At 31.8% G+C, this 21,363-nt stretch overlaps 2 protein-coding genes across 2 annotated transcripts; both read left to right on the top strand.

Annotated features, from left to right (window-relative positions):
* The first annotated feature begins 3,963 nt into the window (after positions 1-3,963).
* On the top strand, positions 3,964-5,945 carry LOC114179446 (1-aminocyclopropane-1-carboxylate synthase 7-like). The gene is made up of 3 exons (XM_028065790.1): positions 3,964-4,348; positions 4,440-4,732; positions 4,838-5,945. Exons 1-3 carry the CDS (start codon positions 4,178-4,180, stop codon positions 5,691-5,693), a joined length of 1,320 nt encoding a protein of 439 aa, XP_027921591.1. The 5' UTR covers positions 3,964-4,177; the 3' UTR covers positions 5,694-5,945.
* Positions 5,946-13,577: 7,632 nt separating this feature from the next.
* Positions 13,578-16,865, top strand: LOC114178999. The gene is made up of 3 exons (XM_028065176.1): positions 13,578-13,684; positions 14,315-14,525; positions 16,382-16,865. The coding sequence occupies exons 2-3, from the start codon at positions 14,344-14,346 to the stop codon at positions 16,566-16,568; spliced, it is 369 nt and encodes a 122-aa protein (XP_027920977.1). The 5' UTR covers positions 13,578-13,684; positions 14,315-14,343; the 3' UTR covers positions 16,569-16,865.
* The last annotated feature ends 4,498 nt before the right edge of the window (positions 16,866-21,363 follow it).

The raw sequence follows: 21,363 nt of genomic DNA, 5'->3' as shown, positions 1-21,363 counted from the left end.
TTCATGTTCTTGGACTGAAGAAAATGATCATGCATGTGTTACTATTATTGTTCAAGTTATACCTCACCAATATCAAACCCAGAAACTAATTAAGGATTCTTCTTTTTGTTGCATAGGATAGGATCAATACATCTTACATAATTTTTTTTTTTGCCTTAATTGGTTACTTCTCTGTTAGGTTCACTTGAGTCGTGAAATCGAACTCAAATATTAAAATACCAATACTATATACATATATATAAAAATATCAATCGGTTCAAAATCACAAGATTGTGACAAAAGATAATAAAATATAATTTACATGTGATATTGTCAACAATCGGTAGTGATGACAGGACAAGTAGCATTTAGACGTTAGTGTAATTAATAATAATAATTTATTATTTTAATACAAGAAAATTTGATAGTGATGTTAGATGATAAAAATAATCTTTAGTAATAAATTTAAAATAATAATATTATTATTATTAATTAATAATAATAATGAATAACAAAAATAAAAATTTAATAGTCATATCAATAACGATAATTATAATAATGATCTAATAATGTTATAATATAAATGTGAGGTTATAAGTTGTGATTCAAATGTTACGGATAAGGAATGGATAAATATTAATTTTTGAATACTAGAATTCCATCAAAATAGATTTTAGAATCGTAATTTAAATTTAAAACGTTACAACACTTAATATTAAGCTTTAAGTCTCATTTAAGAGAGTCTTATTTTTTATGTTATATCAGCACATTTTAATGGAAAAAACGTATAAGATCCATGATCCAATCTCATTCTAATTCCTTGTTCTAAGCATATATAGTTACTTAAAATAACAAAAAAAAACTTGAACCACTTATAGTTGGCTACGTGCTCCATTTTATGCCAAATTTCCTTTATCGGTTTTAGAATTGATTTGGATGAACGAGCATCAATAAAATTGGGAAGAATTAGCAAAAATTTTCTACAGAAGGAATGAAATGCGATGGAGATAGTTTTAGGACCCTCGTTGAATTTTGCAACCCTAATTTTTGTCCCTTTAAATTGGAAATTTGAGGAGAAAATGACATAAGTTTATGGTAGGAGTTCTTTCTCTTTCTCGTTGCACGTAAAAGAGTGAGTGAGGTGCATCTTTCTTTTTTTGTGCACTTATTTCCCCATTAAACTCTGGACTTACAAACCCCAAAAGAACAAAATAAATAAATGATATTTTCTTGTATGAGGATATTTTAATTTATATTTTTTTTTGTATATATTATATTTTTGGTACGGAGCATTTGGGTTTTGTACGTACTAATTAATTAGCCTAGCAGTGTACAGCAAATTAAACAGCTTGCACGATGTTTTTTGTTTATTATTTAAAATTTAGAAAAATAGAAATTTGATTGTAGTTGTTATTAGTTGAAGTGAATAACGTTCACATCAAGTGACATGAGTGTTTGAGTTGACACTCTTAGCTGTTAACAATTAAGAAAAGATCCCCTATCTCACGTACTCCTGGATTTTCTAGACTTTTGAAAAAGTACTTGGTGTCGGAGAAGACCCCAATTGAAGAACTAGTCTTGTAAACTTCCTCCATTAACAACACAACACACTCGTCCTTTTCACACACTTCAAATTTTTTTTTTCAAACCCATAATAATATACTATTTATTCCCCAAATTAACATAACTTTCCATGCTTTCCACCCATTAATGTTCGATTCAATAAACTATAATTATATATTTATCTTGGGTTGGCTCAAAAAACATGGGTGTATGTACTTTGGTACAACTACAAACTACAACGTTACCACATACCAAAATAAATAACGAATTTCCATATATTGTTTTATACTTGTCTCTCTCTACCCTACACTTGTCATATGATGCTTCCACAATCATCACCTTCTCTTTCTCTTTCATGCATTAACATTTACCATAATTCACATATTTGATGTGGAAAGCTTCTCGTCAATTATCGCCCATCAATTTACAATTTCAAATTATTTTATAAAATTAAATTAGATTTAAAGTCGATATTTTAACCGTTGATCTCTTTTAATATTCATTTTTTTTTCTTATATTTTCCTTTTTTTTATTTCTCTCCACCACTAAAAAACAAATTAATTTTAACGAAAATTTATTAAAAATACAATAACCTCCTATATACTATATGACCTATCAACATCTCTAACTAATTTTTGGTCAGACAATTTAAGAATAAGCGACCCAAGGTTTAGCTAGAGATGTTGATAAATCATACGGCACACCTCCAACAATAATAAACACACATGAAGAGAAAAATAATATCATCATCTCCACAAATATCTTATTTCCTAACTCCCAATGTTCTGCATGCATGCTAAAGATTACTCATATCATACACCACATATAATATTTATCTGATCATGAGATTATTCAACCAGATCCAACTATATATACATTAATGAAAGTATAATAATGTGGGAGCAAAGATAATGGACACTGTTTATTTAGAGAGCGTGCTCACACATCCACCACACCTAACCTAACCATTTTAATTAAGTCAAATCATGCTTAAGTAGTTAAACTTGGATGCAGAAGACAATTATCCACTTAATAACGCTTTCCGCATTCAATTATTAGCATTGGTTTCAGAGCTTAACTATAGTGTGATTGGACTATAAGTAAGATGGTGTGAGTAATTATTATATAAAACTTGTTTCGGGATACTATTTGTTGATTTACACATTTTGAGAGAATCCAACCATAGATTACCTTCTAAGTATCTTTCCTGAATTATTGGCGTCAAATCAGCTCTTGATGATAACAATGATGAGTGTATATGGTTGTGCTAATTATCAAGAATATATGTCTGTGATGAGATTCAGCTTCATTAATTTAGATAAATTAAGCCGTGACAAGGTTCCTGCCGATTTTTTAAGAGATGAATAATGATTAGAAGTAGATTAATTAATGAAAGCATGCATGAAGCAGTAGGTGAATGAACATGGTGACATTATTCTGTGTTCATTTGAGTGATTTGAAATCTAATATAGTAGTCATGTGAGCACTAATTAACTGAAAAGAGAACCTCAGAAAATGAATGAATGAATGAATGATTACAGAGACATAGCAATCTGAAGGTGTTGAATGAAAGTGAAATGATGAAGAAGAATATTGTAAAAACTTGAGATGCAGTGGTTAAATTGTGTTGTTTATGATTGGCTCCTTCTGAAATGAGGCACACTGAGTCAAATGTGTACGGCTCTGGTGGTAGGGTCAGAAAATCTCGGAAGAACTTCTCTTTTATCCACTTTAGCTGCTTGCACATCAAAATCTTGTTCAATCTTTTCAGTTACTTGATCTATCTTTGTCAATTGTCACCTCATTAAAACTTAACTACTCTAGGAAATCCTCAAATACACAACCTATTCAGATCTTAATCAAATTATTAATTTGGTTTTATCACCAAAGGAGTTTTTCGCCTTTTTTCTGCAGACTCATATTTATGACACTACTTTTAGAAAAATTTTAGATTTTTGAATAACACAATGTATTTTGAAAATATTAGTAGCTAGGATGATGATAACCCAGTAGTTTCTTTGAATTTTTTAATTTTAAACTATAAGGAACTTTTTTCTTATTTCAACCACTTTGAATTTAATAAAGAACAAAAGCGTGGATAAAATAGTGACATTATTAAGAAATAATATTGACACAAACTCTATTAAACCGACACATGAAGAGGAAGAGGGGGGGCTATATTGGAAAAAAAAATCCAACCTCTCAAACAACAACCATATATTTTCGTATGATCTGGCATCATGCAGAGTTGTCACAAGTCACGTCAGATAAATCTCTGAGTAAAACATTCAAGGTAAAGCTCCGATTTGTTATCAATATTTAATGTTTTTTTTTATAGTTTTTTCAATGTTTTGTTAATTTCCTCAAACCCTATAAATACAGAATGAGGATTCAGACTTTCCATCAACGGATTCCTTTTCAGCAGCATCAGCAGTTCCTTCTCTCTTATATTCTTCTTTCTTTCTCCTTTTCCCTCGAGTCTCTCTCTCTCACTAGCATAAGCTTTTTGCATTCAACAAAGGCCTCTCTACAATTTTCGTTTTCGATTTTGCACGAATCGTATATATATACTTACTTTTTTTTCTCTTCCGTTACCGTCGAATTTTTCTCAACCCCTTTTTCTTCGAAAGATTTTATGGGGAAAATGATCGAGCAACCTCGTGTGGAGCTTTCCAAAGTTGCAGTTTCTGAAACTCACGGGGAAAATTCTCCCTATTTTGCTGGGTGGAAAGCTTATGATGAGAACCCTTATGATGAACTAACAAACTCATCTGGAGTTATACAAATGGGATTGGCTGAAAATCAAGTGAGTTAATTATAGCGTCTATTAGCAGAAGATTAGAGAAAATATATTTACTTAGGCAATCTAATCTAATCTAAGTAATCTTTTCATGCAGGTTTCATTTGATTTGCTGGAAAAGTACTTGGAAGAACACCCAGAAGCCTCAACCTGGGGCAAGTCAGGAGCACCTGGTTTCAGAGAGAATGCTTTGTTCCAAGACTATCATGGACTTAAATCATTCAGATCAGCAATGGCAAGCTTCATGGAACAAATAAGAGGAGGGAGAGCAAAATTTGACCCTGATAGAGTGGTCCTCACAGCAGGAGCAACTGCAGCCAATGAACTCTTAACCTTCATTCTTGCAAACCCAGGAGACGCTCTCCTTGTTCCAACCCCTTACTATCCAGGGTAAGAATCAAGCTCCATTTATACTAATTACACATGAAAACATCTTAGTAAGACATGTTTATGGTTCTTGTTCTTGAGTCTAAACGTTTTGTTCTTTGTTGACAGATTTGATAGAGATTTAAGGTGGAGAACTGGGGTGAACATAGTTCCAATCCATTGTGAAAGCTCAAACAACTTCCAAATCACTCCTCAGGCTTTGGAAGCTGCATATGATGAAGCAGAAGCGAAGAACATGAAAGTGAGAGGAGTATTGATCACGAACCCTTCAAACCCTTTGGGTGCAACCGTTCAACGCTCGATATTAGAGTATCTTCTGGACTTCGTGACTGAAAAGAATATCCACCTTGTCTCGGATGAGATATACTCGGGATCAGTGTTCTCATCCTCGGAGTTCGTGAGTGTAGCAGAAATCCTGGAAGCACGCGAATACAAGGAGGCGGAAAGAGTTCACATTGTTTATAGTCTCTCGAAAGACCTTGGTCTTCCCGGTTTCAGAGTTGGCACTATTTATTCATACAATGATAACGTTGTGACCACAGCGAGAAGGATGTCTAGTTTCACCTTAATATCCTCTCAGACACAGCACCTTTTGGCGTGTATGTTGTCGGATAAGAAGTTCACAGAGAACTACATTGGCACCAACAGGGAGAGGCTGAGAAAGAGGTACCAAATGATCATCGAAGGTTTGAGAAGTGTTGGCATAGAATGCTTGAAAGGGAATGCAGGGTTGTTTTGCTGGATGAATCTGAGTCCACTGTTGGAGAAACCAAACAGAGAAGGAGAATTGGAGCTTTGGAATGCGTTTTTGCATGAAGTGAAACTCAACATCTCTCCGGGCTCTTCTTGCCGTTGTTCTGAACCAGGTTGGTTCAGGGTGTGCTTCGCAAATATGAGTGAGAACACACTGGAAGTGGCATTGGAGAGAATACGTAACTTCATGGAACGAATAAACAAAGAGTAACGGTACTTTGATAAGGTCTATGATGTCGTTGTTATAGTATAGTATATTGTTTTGTTTTTTTTTTAAGTGGTTTTTGCCATTTTGATAAATTCTTTATTTTTGGGTTACATCAAAACCCAAAACTCGTGTAAAAGGACATGTATACACTGTAGGGAGGATTCACCGCTGAGGAAGTGGTGAATTAGTGTCTTAGTTCTTGTTTGCTTGCTTTACTTAGCAAGTTGTTACTCAGAAATTCAAATCCTTCTGTATCATTAAGTTGATATTGTTGATTAATAATGTATAATGTTTTCCTATGTATTACTTCTACTGTTCTTTTTCTTAATTCATTCAAAATCTTCACCCAAAAACTAAGTGCAACAAAGGAACTTAGATTTTCCTTAATGTCATAGTAATTCTGTTATTTTAAGGCTGTTTTTTTAGACTACACCGAGTAATGTTTCTTTGCCAACAAACTTTTACATGCTTATTTGTTTGCACCTTTGTTTTATCTCTAGCATGTATTTAACATTAAAAAGTATAGAGTTTTTTCATAAATTTTGATTGAACAGTATTGCATAAAACTAGTGTTATATAAATTAATTAGATAGCTGCCGAATAATTACACACGTGTGCGCGTATGTTTGCGCGCAACAGCTAGCAAAACCAGTCTTATACACATAGCTGTTATCTTCTTGTCAATGATTGAATAATTTAAAACCTCTATTCAACTCTCTTGTCAAAGTCTACGTGTTATTGTTCTGTGTATTATAAATGGAATTATGGATAATCTGACTTGGTTAACGATAGTTAACTCGAAAAAGCATATAGTAATTAATTAATGGTGTGCGCATGATGTTCAAAACATTTAATTAATAAAGGTCGACTACTTTATATATGCATAAGCTTTGGTTATATTAATAATCTCACCACCAAACTATGTGATAACATAATCAGTTCCTTATTGTATACGACATGACAATTGACAAACAACGATGACCTCTTTAATTACATTCGAGTTTATGTATACTTTTATTGAAGTTTTAGGCCTCGAATTAAAAGGTATATTTATTTTTTGTCACTTTTACATATGATTTCGCTCCAAAGACTCTTGCACTTAGTTTCTACACTAGAAAATATAGATTAAGTAAATACTCGAGAGTCGAAATTTGACAACAACGAGTTTAGCATGAGTCACGTTATTAATTAGCAGGACTTAACGTATGCTTTATTATTAAAAAAGAAAACACAGTCAACAATTGTAAGATTTCTAATGAAGTACCAAAGGGGTTCGTTAATTCGTTTCTTAATTACTTTAATAGAAATGTTTCATATATCATTTAATGGTGTCTATCTCTGTTATTATTATATGATATCGTAATATGTTATCTGAGTTCATCGCAGAGAATATTTTAAAAGTTTTGATTGATCATATTTCATAAAACCGGTAAGTATGGTGAGATTTGTTCGAGGTATATGTGTTGGACTAGAATTGATGGTCTATTAGCGGTTCGATAGTGGATAAAATAGAAGGTTCAAGAAATCTCGATAGGATAGACTTTTTAAATAATGACTCTTATATCACGTTAGAAATGAATTTTAAATCTAATTTAACTTCACAAATTAACATGTTTGTACTTACTTGTATACTATAAAATTATATTATCTCTAATTAATTAAGGATTTTCGACCATAGTCTCATCCTTGAACCGGATCATGATAAAATGTGCACATGAGTAGTGTTGTGGGAAGGTTGCGAGTGTTAGTGTTGTGGATTCTTTTTGGATAGGAAGGTGAAGATGTTGAATGATAAATGATTAATTACATGTCAGTTCCTATAAAGTCTGAGAAAAACACTATTGGGTCGCATGCTGTAAATGCAATGATATCCTACGAACAAGATAAGCCGTACGTTTTGCTCGTGAAGGTGAGCAAGAAGCTGTCTTTCAACCGCGCATGAAAACTACACATTGCTCTCTACGATACCAAATTTTCAATAAATTCACATACAAATTTAAAAATGATAAATGAGACTTTTGTAGATTTTACATTGATTACAAAATGTGAAGAATTGATCGTAAATGTAAAATAAGTTGATTTTTGTAGGATAGAATTAGATATATCCACTTATGTTAGAGTCATATGAAATTTATAATAACAAGATTTGTTATTTTTTAATCTATTAAACAATTATTATCATACCACTAATAATGTCTTTTATCAATTTATAAAGAAAAAATTGACTAGAAGATACCTACGACCTTCTAAACGTAAAACATAACATATTGCAAAACCTCTTCAACTAATTAACTTTGTAATACAATGTATGTCGATCCAAACCATGCATGTAATAATCCAAATCTACGAACCTGAGTATTGGCGAAGTCTCATTAATTTTATCAAAAAAATTGGGAATTTAAATTTAATGTTGCATAAAAATGAAAAAAAGTTAAGTATTATATTTTAAATAGGAATTAATGATATACTTTCTTAATTAAATTGCTGAGTAATCATTAGTGTAAAATGTTCTTAATATCTAATAAATTTATTTGTCACTAAAACTAAGTTATATATGCATTGATTTGTAAAAAAATAAATAAAAATACAGGTAATTATAAATTGAAATGGGTTTTTAGATGAGATAAAATAAACAATTCCTTTGTAGGAAAATTTGCCCAAGTTTTAGAAGCATTTGGTTCCAGAATTTAAAGAATAATACCTTTTTGACCATGACTTTTGAATCTATCACCCATCATTTGAGGCTATGGTGAATAATGGTACTTTCATAGGTTCCATCATCGTCGTACAAGAGCTTTTCAAAATTCCACATTTTTTCTTGTTGCAGTTTGAGACATGATTGCAAGAGTGATCTATCCCTATCATAATCAATGCTTCAAATTATTTCTTCATAAACATTTTCTCAAATACTTTATCACAATAAAGTGGCTCCTTCATTTTTGAACACAACAATTTCCTGCAAGATAAGGCATAACATTGTTCTAAGTGGCATCCTTTTTGAACAAATAAATAAATAAAACAAACAGATTAAAATAAAATAAAGACTATCGTTTTGAAACTAAATAAATAAATAAATTATTCATTTAAAATTGAGGGAGTTATTTTTTACACGTAACACATGGTTTTTTTTATAGATATTTTTTTAATACGTGTATATATATAGTAAACCTTGAGTTGAATTCTCTGAGTTTTCTTGTGTTTTGTGTTGTTGTTGAAGACTAAGAATGTCACCTACTTCGTACTCTTTGAGGAAAAAAAAAAACATTCTCGAGACACTTTAATCAACCCACTTTACGTAAGCCGTTCTAATTAATCTCGTTCACACGTGTGATCGAATGTCACTGGTTTCTTAGCTTACCAAAAGGCAAACAATTTAACTAACACTCAGCAGCAAAATTAGAATATGCCGACATGGAGAGTTCAAAGTAAAGAATAATATATATTAATTATATTTTCTTTAAGTTTTGTTTTTAAAGAAATACATAAAATTAATTCTTTTTAATTAATGAGAAATGATGAAATTGATGAGTTAAAGGGTGACCCATTTGAGATATGATATTTATAAGAATGCAAAACTTTGTTCTTGGAAATTTTCATACATGGAAATACAATAATTAATTAAATGCCGTTTTTCTTTGTTCTTGGATCAACATCAATGGAAAAGTCGGTGGTTGATGATGATAGGGTAGAGAGAAAGGTGGTGGAAATGAGATAAGGTGAAAGTGCAATGCACGAGAAAAGGTGATTTGTTCCACAATAGAAGACGCCGAATAGGGAAAGCCACAAAATATTGTTTTTATTATTATTATTAATATCATTATTATTCTTCACATTTCATTACATAAATGATTAGATCTTTGTTTGTTTACCAAAAGCCAAAACTTGTTTACACGCTCACATTTTGTTCCTAAAAAAACTAAAAGATTATTTTTGTTTTTTATTTGCTCTATCAAAAGTGTATACATATATTATATTTATATTAATTACGATGTATTATTTTGTTATATTGTTTAATGTCTCGAAATTGCATGTGTTATGTATTGCCCGCGTAATTGTATCTTATCCACAAATTTTACTTGGGATAGTTGGGCTTTGAGTTTGTTTTAAACATGTATTAGAATATAACAACTAACTAAAACGAACTCATGATTTTATCTTCCGTAAGAACAAAAAAAAAAATTATGCTTTCTTTGATTCATAGTACGGTTTGTTCAAGTTATTTGAATATTGTGCATAAAGTTCACTTCTATGCAAATCATAGGGAGCTATGCCTATATACTATGTTGGAAGTGATGATGAAACACTGAATTTGAATAAAGTTGTTGAAGGAATGTGATCTCATGATAGAATGTTGATTACTTGATTTTTTTTTTCTTTTCATTCAATAATTGTACAATTCTTGTAATTGATTTTGATCTTAATTTTAATGTGAATTTTTTTTTTGGAAAATCTCTAGTAAGGTGACTTTGATATATTTTCAATACAAAATCTAAGATAATAAATTTATAAATATTTTATTGCGGATAGTATCAATTGTTCCGTGACGGAAATCAGGTGAACCGAGTCACAATCAAATTATCATAAGTTCTTAAGTAGAAAAAGTTGTGCCTTGACTAATAGTTATAATTTTTTGCCAAATCATAAGCACTTGATCTAATCAACTCTATCAGAGTCAAGGTAATGAGTTCGATTCCCAACGAATAATGACTGATTATGAAATTGTGATAAGTGTATCGAACATCCTTTTCATTATATTATACTCAATTTTCTTATGTTTATCTTATGTAAAACTTAAATTTACACTTTAATTTTAAATAAACTTACATAAGTGTTATTTCCTATAATCCAACCATTTTACAAATTTCATCATATTTATGGATTTGTCTTTTATGTTAATGTTGTTTTCTTATTTTTACTTAATTTAACTTGAAATTCATACTCATATGATTCACAACAGATTATATCATTTTAAATAATTATATTTTATTATATTCGATTATGTGATTTAGTTTTAGTTACGCGTGGTTATAGTAAATTTTCACGTAATATGCCAAATTTTGTTCTTATCGTTTGTTACAAAGAATTTCATATTATATTATGTCATGATCGTAACACGCATTTTAGACTGCATGAATTAAAAGAAGCACAGAGTAAGTGTATTATATCATTGACTTACAAATAGTTTTTGGTAAGTTTCTTTGGTTGCATTTTACGAAGCACAACCAATTTTGTCAATTTTTACTTGTTTAACTTGGTTTTGATGTAAAATTTAATATTTAACCTTTGTTTAGATTTTTTCCGCTTTCTAGATGAAAAAAGTTAGATGAAATTGAATTTTGAAATTTAAAACTTAGGAAAAGTTTTTTTTTTGAAAAGAAAAATCCAAATTATTGTAACTTATCCTCTTTTTCTTTTGCAACCAAACCATCAATTTCATATTCATCCAAAATAAAAATACTAAATAATGACAAAACATATTTCAAAATACTAAAAAACTCTCAAAATCAAATATCTGATCTTTTGAGAAATATTTTAGCTTAAACAATTTACTTGATGAATTTGTAATGTTTCAGAAACTACATAAATAAATTATTGTTTGAAGAACCACTTGGAATAAAATAGAATAATTAGGGAAGGAAAAATAATGATTTATTTATTATATTTCTAAACAAACTATAATTGGATAAAATGTGACCAAATCCATCCGTGTATATTCATTATTAATATAAAAGGTTAAATAAGATAAAATCATTCATTAATATCTATCTATTGTTTGTGAAAATCAAAATTAACTCCACCAAAATTTAATTATTAAATATTTCTTAAATTACATTGTTAAAAAAATTCATTTTTTTTTACTTTTTTTAATATAAAATGTATTTTTGAAAACTTTTTTATAATATTTCCTCTTAATTCTTTATTTTAAAATATTTATTTTTATTGATGGATTGGATTTCCATCCATGGAAGATTAATTGATTAATTGGATAAGGGTTTTATTAAATGAACAGGATTTTTAATGGACTAATTAAACCAAAATCTAAACAAAATATAGAAATAAACATTATCATACATGTGAGCACATAAATTATGAGTGAAAGAAAAAGAAAGACCGAAAGAAATGCAATATGCAAATCTTAAGTAAAGAAAAAATGAAATTGATTATTTTATTTTCTTTGAACAAAATAATTTTAAAAAATGTGTTAGTTTTCCTCAATTGTTTACTTATCATTTTGGACCAGGGAGTGAAGAAGAAAAAAAAAATATATAACGATAACTGAGTTTAAGGAAAATAATGATAAGTGAGTCTTTTAATTAAAAATAAAAGAATTAAAATATTTTGATTAATGTAATGAAAAAAAATTATAAATCGGTATATTTAAAAAATGGTGACTAAAGTTTCACTGCATTAAACAGGAAATATAGTTAAATATTAAAAAAAATTAATGTTATTAATTAAAGATTATCTATCAATATATAATTACTCATATAATTAATTACTTAATTATTCCTTATGTTGTTTAAATATTCATATTAATCCTTTATTTAGAGTTATATCTTGTATGTATAATTAAGACACAGAAGAAAAATTACTTTTTATTTTATTTTTCTCATTTTTGCATTTTTAACTAGATAGTCAATTAGAAAATGACGTTAATTATTGAGTACTTGGTATTTATTATTCTGTAAAATAACTTGACATAAAAAAATGTTTTTAAAATATAAATTAAAGGTGAGAATGATTTCAAATCAAAAGGAAAAATATTACAAAATTTTAGTAGAAGAAAAATAATATTTCAGAATAACAAATTAAAATAAGTCACTTCAAAAAGTGTCTAAATTTGAATTTATTAATTTTATCTTGAATAAAAACTTATATTCGCATTCGTGTAACTTAACTGCGTGAAAATCATTTCACAAATGTAGAAAACAAGTTTATAAAGTTAGAAATAAATAAAGAACAAATAAGAATTCGTTTGTGTAAGAAAGTAAACAGTATATTACCGTCATCGTTGAAAAACAAATAAAAATAACAAAAAAATAAGAGTTAAATTGCAATAATTTAAATAAAAATAAAAATAATGTGAAAATATTATGTTTACTCAAATAACTCTCGTAATTTATTAAAACCAAAATAATACTTAAATTTTGTCGGGAACCATTTTAAGTAAACACTTTAAATTTTGAATGTTCTCTGAAAAAGACCAAAATAATTTTGAATAAGTTTTTGCGATTACTGTTATTATAAATATTAATTATTTAAAAAAATGTATTAAATATTAGAAAACTACCAAATAAATAGATATATTGTGATTTTTAAATACTTATTATTGTCTATGCAATTATATAAAACGATTATGTATGTGGTGTACAAATATTTCTTTTAATTTTTCTTTTTAAGTAATTATTTAAAATCAAAACAATTACTTTATTAATTTTATTTTTTAAGTGATTATGATTTTTTAATTAACTGTATTGGTTATGATCATTTTTTTCTATAATTTAACTATTTTTTTAAATTAAAATAAATATTTATAAAAACAAATAAAAATTACTACAATAAAATTATGAAATTGTTTAAATTTATTTTTATAACTATAAAGTAATAATTTTATTAATTTTTATTGTCATAACAAAATAAACACATATACATCTATTAAAATTATTTAAACTTACTTTTATAATTATAAAAAATAATTTTATTATTTTTTGTTATCATTAAAAAAATAAAATAACACATGCATGTTTTTACTGGTATTCACAAAAAAATTACATATTTATGAAGTGTAAGAACCAACATCCCAAATGGGCCTGTGTAAGAAGCAACAACCCAACTATCTGTGGGCTACAGTTGTATCTCTGGTGGCCCAAAAGAAGCCCAGCCGAAAGTGAAGATTGTAAAGGACGAAAAAAGAAAAGAAGGCACAGCACAACACAAGGTTAAGAGTGAAGAGACGAAGTGAAAGAGATCACTGCATTGCTTCTGCTCACAAGGTAACCCTCTCACACTCTTCTCTCATCATATTCTTATTCTGATTTCTGATTTCTGATTTCTGCATTCACCTCAGATACTATGATTCATCCACCTTTTGCCTTTTGCATTTCCCCTGCAGATCTCGTTCTATCCTCTTTCCGATCTTCTTTTCTCACACTATCATCTCTTTCATTTTCAATAGTTACTTCAATTACGTTTTGTTGTTGCATATATCGCCTAATTTTATATATTTACTTACTTATGTGGTTGTAGTGTGAAATGGTTCATAATTTAGGGTTCTGACATGACGCGCAGAGTCCTATTTTATTTGTTTAATTGAAGTTCTTTTCATTTGATATCAATGTCTAATTCCATAGTAATCCCTTTTTAGTTACTTATGAAACATCACCTGCTAAGCTAATAGGCCCTAATTTAGGAATAGAAATCGATGAGGTAGCAACTGTTAGTGTCGAGGGCCATGATATGTGTTATAGATGCTGCTTTAAGAATGCCTTTAGCTGTTAATTTTCTTTTTGTTGTGACTATTGTCAATGTGAGTTGAAGAAATTATGATAGTTTGGATAAACTTCTCCATAAACACTTTTTTGACTTTGTGCCTTATTCTAATATAGTGTTTCCCTTTGGTCTAGGGTTTTGTTCTACCTAGTTTGCAGACTTGATGGCGTCAAAGTTGCACCAGTTGCAGTCCAAAGCATGTCAAGCATCTCAATTTGTAGCCAAACATGGATCTAGCTACTACAGGCAATTGTTGGAACAGAACAAGCAATACATTCAGGAGCCTCCGACCGTAGAAAAATGCAACCTGCTATCGAAACAATTGTTCTACACCCGCCTTGCAAGGTTATATGCTTTACCTGTTCTGCTTTACCTGGATTTGGAACTGGCTGTGAGAGCATAGTTCTAGTTAATGTCTCAAATATGGGAAAATCTTCTATTATATTCTGATTTATAAAGTAAGTAAACGGGTCCTCCTTCATGTCCTTGGTCGTGGGAGATGTTGTGGATTGGGAGATTGTTTTCATTGTGATGGTATTGGGATAAGACAGATTCTTGTGCATATTTGTTAAACAACAGTCTGATGTGGTTCTTATGCAATGTTGTCAAACACAAGGATCCCAAGAGGATTTGAGGGGGAATAAAAAATATTAACTTGAGTATTGTAACTCAGCTCATAAGAGTTTCAAGTCTATAAATCCATGCATGCATTAAAAAGAATATAGGCAATAAAATAACACATAATAAGTCTTAAGTAGTAAGATTCAGTACGTAATACTAAAAATAGGTTAACAATTCATAAAATTACTCTTTTGCAAGAGCAAAGGAAAGTATTAAGGAAACAATACAAAGCAGAACAGAGTGCGCACTGCCAAGGACGAAGGCAGCATTGGTGACAATGGTTGTGAGAGCTGCGATGGCCATCAATGGTGAAGGTAGCATCCACCGGAAGCTACAGTGCTTCAATTGTTATTGATGACAGTTGTTTGACAACAATGTCAGTTTGAAAGTGTGCACACTGTTGACAGTAGTTTATTTCTTTTGAGTTGTGAATGGGTGGGAACCCTAGCAGAACAAAAATGCCATACGAATTGGACTTCTAAATTTGGTTGGGTCGAGTCTATCAGCCAACAAATGGGCCGTTTTAACTCTCAAACCTCACCTGCTCAAACAAAATAGACTGATGTGATGCACAACCTCATGATTTCATGAACAACTGAGTGATCCGGCTACAATCCACTCCTCTTCTGATCCTACGTGTGCATCAACTCGGAGCATCCACCACACTCGTAGGATCACACGAGTATCCGAGTATACTTGTGATTTTAACAATGTTGCTACTGTGGTCTTAATATCTTATTAAGGGTTTAGGCTATAATTTATCAATTCTTCTAAAATATGCTGAGTCAAACACACTAAATCAGTTAGCCCATCCATTATTACTAGGCCTTAGATTGGGTAAGTTCACACCTGGTATGTGGCATGAAAGGTTGATTCTAACCAGGGGAGAAGGTCAAAATTGGCACTTGAAAAATGAAGTGGACTCTATAAATAAACACTAATCCTTTCTTGGGACTGTAGTTTAGTTTGATTAAGCCCACGAATCTGTTCATACCGTAGACTCCAGAATTAGGATTGGATTGCAAGGGAAATATGGGGATAGGTATTGGAGACAAGGGTTTGCGTGGAAGAGTCCATGGACAGAATTCAGATGTAATCAGAGTTCTGATCTGGTGTTGGAAAGAAATGGCAGAAATATATTCTGTGTATGCTTTAGTGATTATTGTTATGGATGCTTTAAAAGTACAAACTAAAATCCTGTAGGACTCCAGAACCAACCGGACTCTTAAGTCTTTAGATACCAAGTTATTTACTTTTAACTAAATTTTGGACTGCGTATAATAACCGGATTCCCTAATTCAGACTTTCATGGGCTTCATTAGTTTGCCGGATATACCAAACTATATATATATAGCTCTTTGCAGCACTATACGTGTACAATTAGCATGGAACATAATAAATTAATTATTTATTACACTTTAATAATTATTTATCCACATCCAAGCAGCAAGACATGCATATATTTGAAATATTTTGGGTGCCCTTGCTCTCTATTAATTATTTATCCATATCCTCTCTAGCTCTGTCATCTATTTTGGGTGCCCTTGCTGCTACATATAACTCTTTCAAATATTTTGCAGTATTCCGGGTCGTACGGAGTCATTCTGGAAGGAACTTGATTATGCCAAGAATTTATGGAAGAACAGGAAAGATCTAAAGGTGGAAGATGCAGGTATTGCTGCTTTGTTTGGCTTGGAATGCTTTGCATGGTTCTGCGCTGGTGAGATTGTTGGAAGGGGATTTACTTTCACCGGTTATTATGTCTGACAATAACCACTTGAAAGTGTAGATTTTATCAGTGCTTATATACACTCTAAAGCCAATTGATCTGGTCATTCATACATTGTGTGGATTATGGCATTCTACAAGGCAATTTTTGTTATTCTGAATTATTTTGTTTTGGGAAAAAGGTTGAAAAACTAGAGTTTAGTTTTCATAAGCCTCAATAACCCCTTGTAGTCGAAAGCGGGACGAAACATGCGTTGTTCTCTTGTACTGTTGGAAAAGCTAGTGATGGTATTCCACAATGATGAATTGATAATACTCTTGCAAGTCTTTTCATTATTTGTATGTTTTTTATTTAAAAAAAGACTTTATTAATTTTTATGTTACGATAAATTTTGAAACTTTTAATTGAGTTTCTAACAACATTTTATACTTTTATATTATATTTAATATTTAATAATTTTATATTTTTCATTTAATCATTTGGTATATTATTTTGCTATTTTATAATTTTGTAATTTTATAATAAATTATAAAAATCTTTTAGGATTAAATTGAAAGTTTTAATTTTATCATGAATTAAAGGATTTTTTTTTTAAATTATAGTTTTGATTATGAATTTGTAATATACTTAATTGAACACGCCCTTTGAACGGAAGGTAGTATTTGTTTTGCTGAGAAATGTTAGGAATACTGATACGTGTTTTTTTCAATTAGTTGACATATATTAAAAGTTGTAATTTTTGAAATTTACTTTTTCTTTATTGATAGTCGCAATTTTATAGCTTTTAATAGATTATAACTAATAGAAAGGCTTTGCTTAGAAAATGTTAGAAAGCTCAATGTTACTACAATAACAATATTTTTCATTATTATTTATTTTTAATAAGCTTGATCCGTAACAAAATAACCTGTTGACGAGATAGAAAATATATTGTTGTAAATTTAGACAATTAAATATAGTAGTTATTCACAATTTTAATATTAATTTCTCGTAAATAAAATTCAATTATAATATTATACCTTTACAAATATCATAAATATTAATAAAATATTATGATATACTTTACTTTACAGAAGCTTCAACGAATGAATTATCTTATTTTATTTTTCATATTATTAATTTTTTTATTTTACGTGTTTTTTTATGTTTATTTCGTCCTTCTCCATTTTTATCCGCTTCGAAAACAGCCAAAGTATAAAAGCCAATTCAGTATATTAGATTTCAGAAGTATAGATACCACTGGCTTATGACGTTGGCTTCAGCAAAGTCATAATAATTAGCGATGTTTCTTAACATTTTTAATATATTCATCATTGGTTAAAATTATGAATAAGATTTATTAAATAGGACGACAGACTTGTTTTTTTCTATAACTTCTAATGAATATTAGTTAGTATAAAAGTGCGTTAAAAAAAAATCTTTTGATAATCATATCTTGGAACAGTGTGCAGGAAAAGCTTAAATGGGCGACAAATTCTATTGGGTCTAATTTAGTTAGAAAAAATGGAAAATTAATGAAGACAATTTCTCGGCAATTTAAGTCGGTAGAAAAGATGTTATGAATCGTGAATGATCTTTCAGATTGTTAGAGTATATAGAATTATATTCTGCAATTCTGTTTTGACTCAGATTCTGTATTTGTTATATGGTTATAACTACTGTGACAGCTCAGCTCTAAAGAATATATTCCTTTCTGTAAGATGTTCCCTATATATAAAGGCCAACATTCTGGTCTATCAATATGAAGAAGATCTTTCATAAATTCTCTGCTGGTTTTCTTTTCTCTGTTTTTCTTTCTATGTTACAGTAGATTTAATTGTAATATGGTATCCAGAGCGTGAAGCCTAATTTATGGGCACCGGTCCTGAGCTCACGACTCCTCTTTCTCCAATGGCATCTTCGTCGACGACTCCGATCATCTTCTCGTATGTCATATCTGAGAAGCTATCCGACACTAACTTTTTAGTCTGGAAACAACAAGTCGAGCCTGTGATTAAAGCCCATCGTCTTCATCGTTATCTCGTCAATCTGTCCATTCCCTTGCAATTTCTCTCTCTTGCTGATCATGAATTAGGGATTGAAAATCCAGAATACACAACTTGGGAGACCCAAGATCAACTCTTACTTTCATGGTTGCAGTCTTCCTTATCTGCTCCGTTCTTAGCGCGTATGCTTGGTTGTAATCATGCGTTTCAAGTTTGGGATAAAATTCATACCCATTTCCACTCTCAGACAAAGGCTCGGGCACGTCAGCTGCGTACAGAACTCCGCACCATCAAGAAAGGTGATCGCTCTATTAGTGAATTTCTTCTCCGTATCAAGGCTCTCGTTCACTCTCTTAATTCGATTGGTGATCCTGTTTCTGAGTCCGAACAGTTAGATATTCTCCTTCAAGGCCTTCCCGTTGAATATGAAGCATTTCTTTCTCTTATGCATAGCAAACCTGAACTGTTCTCGTTTGCCGAGATCGAGTCATTGTTGGTCGCTCAGGAAGCACGTCTTGAGCGATTCAAACATGATAATGACAGTGTTTCTCTCAACCTCACTCAGGCACATTCACCAACAGCTTCAACCCCCACTGTTCAAGTTACTGAAATGCGCTCGCCGTCTCATCCTCGCTTTCCCCATCCGCCCTCTACACGGGGAGGTTATTATCAGCGCGACAGATCCAGTCGTGGTCGTAGGGGTGGGCGCTCTGGTCGTAGCAACGTTCAATGCCAAGTTTGCACCAAGTATGGCCACACCGCTTCAGTTTGTTATTTTCGCTTTGACCCCAACTATGTGGCTCCATCATATACTTTTGCTTTTGCACCGCCTCAACAACACTTTTATTCCTCCTATTCACCTCACTTTCAAGGCACTCAGTTTCCAGGAGCCTCTTTCTCGCCACGTTCTCATCCACCACAGGCGTCTTCTCCTCATCCTATGCCATCTGTTCCACCTCATGCATATGTTACTCATGCCCCACCTCCACCGCCTCCACCTCCTACATATGCCCCACCTGTCCCGGTTCCTGCCCAACAGTCTCAGAACTGGTTTGTTGACTCTGGCACGTCACATCATATAACCCCTGATGCCACAAATATTATTGACCCTATGCCTTCTTCCCGGGATGATCATGTCTTCCTTGGTAACGGACAAGGTTTGCCCATTCATCTTTCAGGTTCTGCAACATTTTCTTCTTCTCATGATCCCCACATCTCTTTGCAGCTTAAGCATTTGTTACATGTTCCTGCCTTAATAAAAACCTTGTGAGTGTTAGTCGGTTTGCCAAAGATAATAACGTGTATTTCGAATTTCACTCCTCTGTTTGTTTTGTCAAGTCTCAGGTTGATCACTCCATCTTGCTTCGTGGGTATCTTGGTCGTGATGGTCTGTATCAATTTCCTCTGCCTCCGTTGCGTTCTCATCGTCAGCCTTCTCTTCATGCTCCATCTGTTTCTGTTACACACAAATCACCCTCTGTTTCCACTGTACCCACGCACAAGTTCACTATGTTTTCCCTTTGGCATAATAGGCTAGGCCATCCATCTGTTACAGTTTTACAAAATGTTCTTAAATGCTGTAATCTCTCTCCATTAAATAAAATTTCTTCAGATTTCTGTGTAGCATGCTGTATGGGAAAGTCCCACCAACTTCCTTCTCACTCCTCTTTAAATTCTTATACTAAGCCGTTACAACTTGTTTTTTGTGATTTGTGGGGTCCCTCGCACATTAAATCTTCCATGGGGTATAACTATTATGTTTCATTTGTTGATGCATACAGCAGATACACTTGGATCTATTTTCTAAAGCACAAATCTGAAACCATCCATGTTTTTAAACAATTTAAAGTTTCTGCTGAACTTCAATTGAATCACAAAATTACAGAAATTCAAACAGATTGGGGTGGTGAATTTAGACCTTTCACTCATTATCTCACATCCCTTGGTATTCACCATCGTCTTATATGTCCTCATACTCACCACCAAAATGGTGTAGTCGAACGCAAACATCGTCACATTGTGGACATGGGTCTTACTCTTCTATCTCAAGCTTCTCTTCCTCTGTCTTTTTGGGACCATGCTTTCCACACTGCCGTTTATATCATCAATCGTCTTCCCTCATCTGCTGCTCCTTATCATGTCCCATATTTCACTCTTTTTCACAAAGAAATTGACTATCATTTCCTCAAAATCTTTGGTTGCGCTTGTTTTCCACACACACGTCCTTACCATAACAACAAATTACAGTTTAGGTCCACAGCCTGTACCTTTTTAGGCTATTCCCCTTGTCACAAAGGGTATAAATGTCTCGATACTAATGGCAAAATTTTTATATCTAAGGATGTTATTTTTGATGAACATACTTTTCCCTTTGCCACTCAAGTCCAGCCTCCTTTATTAGCCCCTTCATCTTCTCGGGTTCTTCCTCTTGGCATCATTCCTTCTGTGATTGTCACTCCCACTCAGCATGCTACTCTTGACACACCTCTTGTTTCGTCTCCTCCTGTGTCTTTCTCCTCCCAATCCCATTCATTAGACCCACCTGTTGTTCCTCCTTTTCCTGTGTCAACTTCTTCTCCTGAGTCTCACTCCTTGCCTCCTGTTTTGCCTTTACCATCTCAACCCACTCATCCTATGCAAACCCGTTCAAAATCTGGCATTGTTAAACCCCGTAGGTTTCCCACCTTACTTCTAATTGTTGCAGAACCTTCCACTGTTAAGCAAGCTTTGTCCTCTCCTCCTTGGCGTGAGGCTATGCAATGTGAATATGATGCGTTAATGGCCAATCAGACCTGGTCCCTTACTGCTCTTCCTTCTGGCCGCACTGCTATTGGTTGCAAATGGGTGT

The sequence above is a fragment of the Vigna unguiculata genome, chromosome 3 (assembly GCF_004118075.2).
Source record: "Vigna unguiculata cultivar IT97K-499-35 chromosome 3, ASM411807v1, whole genome shotgun sequence".
Lineage (NCBI taxonomy): Eukaryota > Viridiplantae > Streptophyta > Magnoliopsida > Fabales > Fabaceae > Vigna > Vigna unguiculata.
The sequence above is the reverse complement of the archived record's forward strand: the minus strand, read 5'-3'. Positions and strand labels throughout refer to the sequence as shown.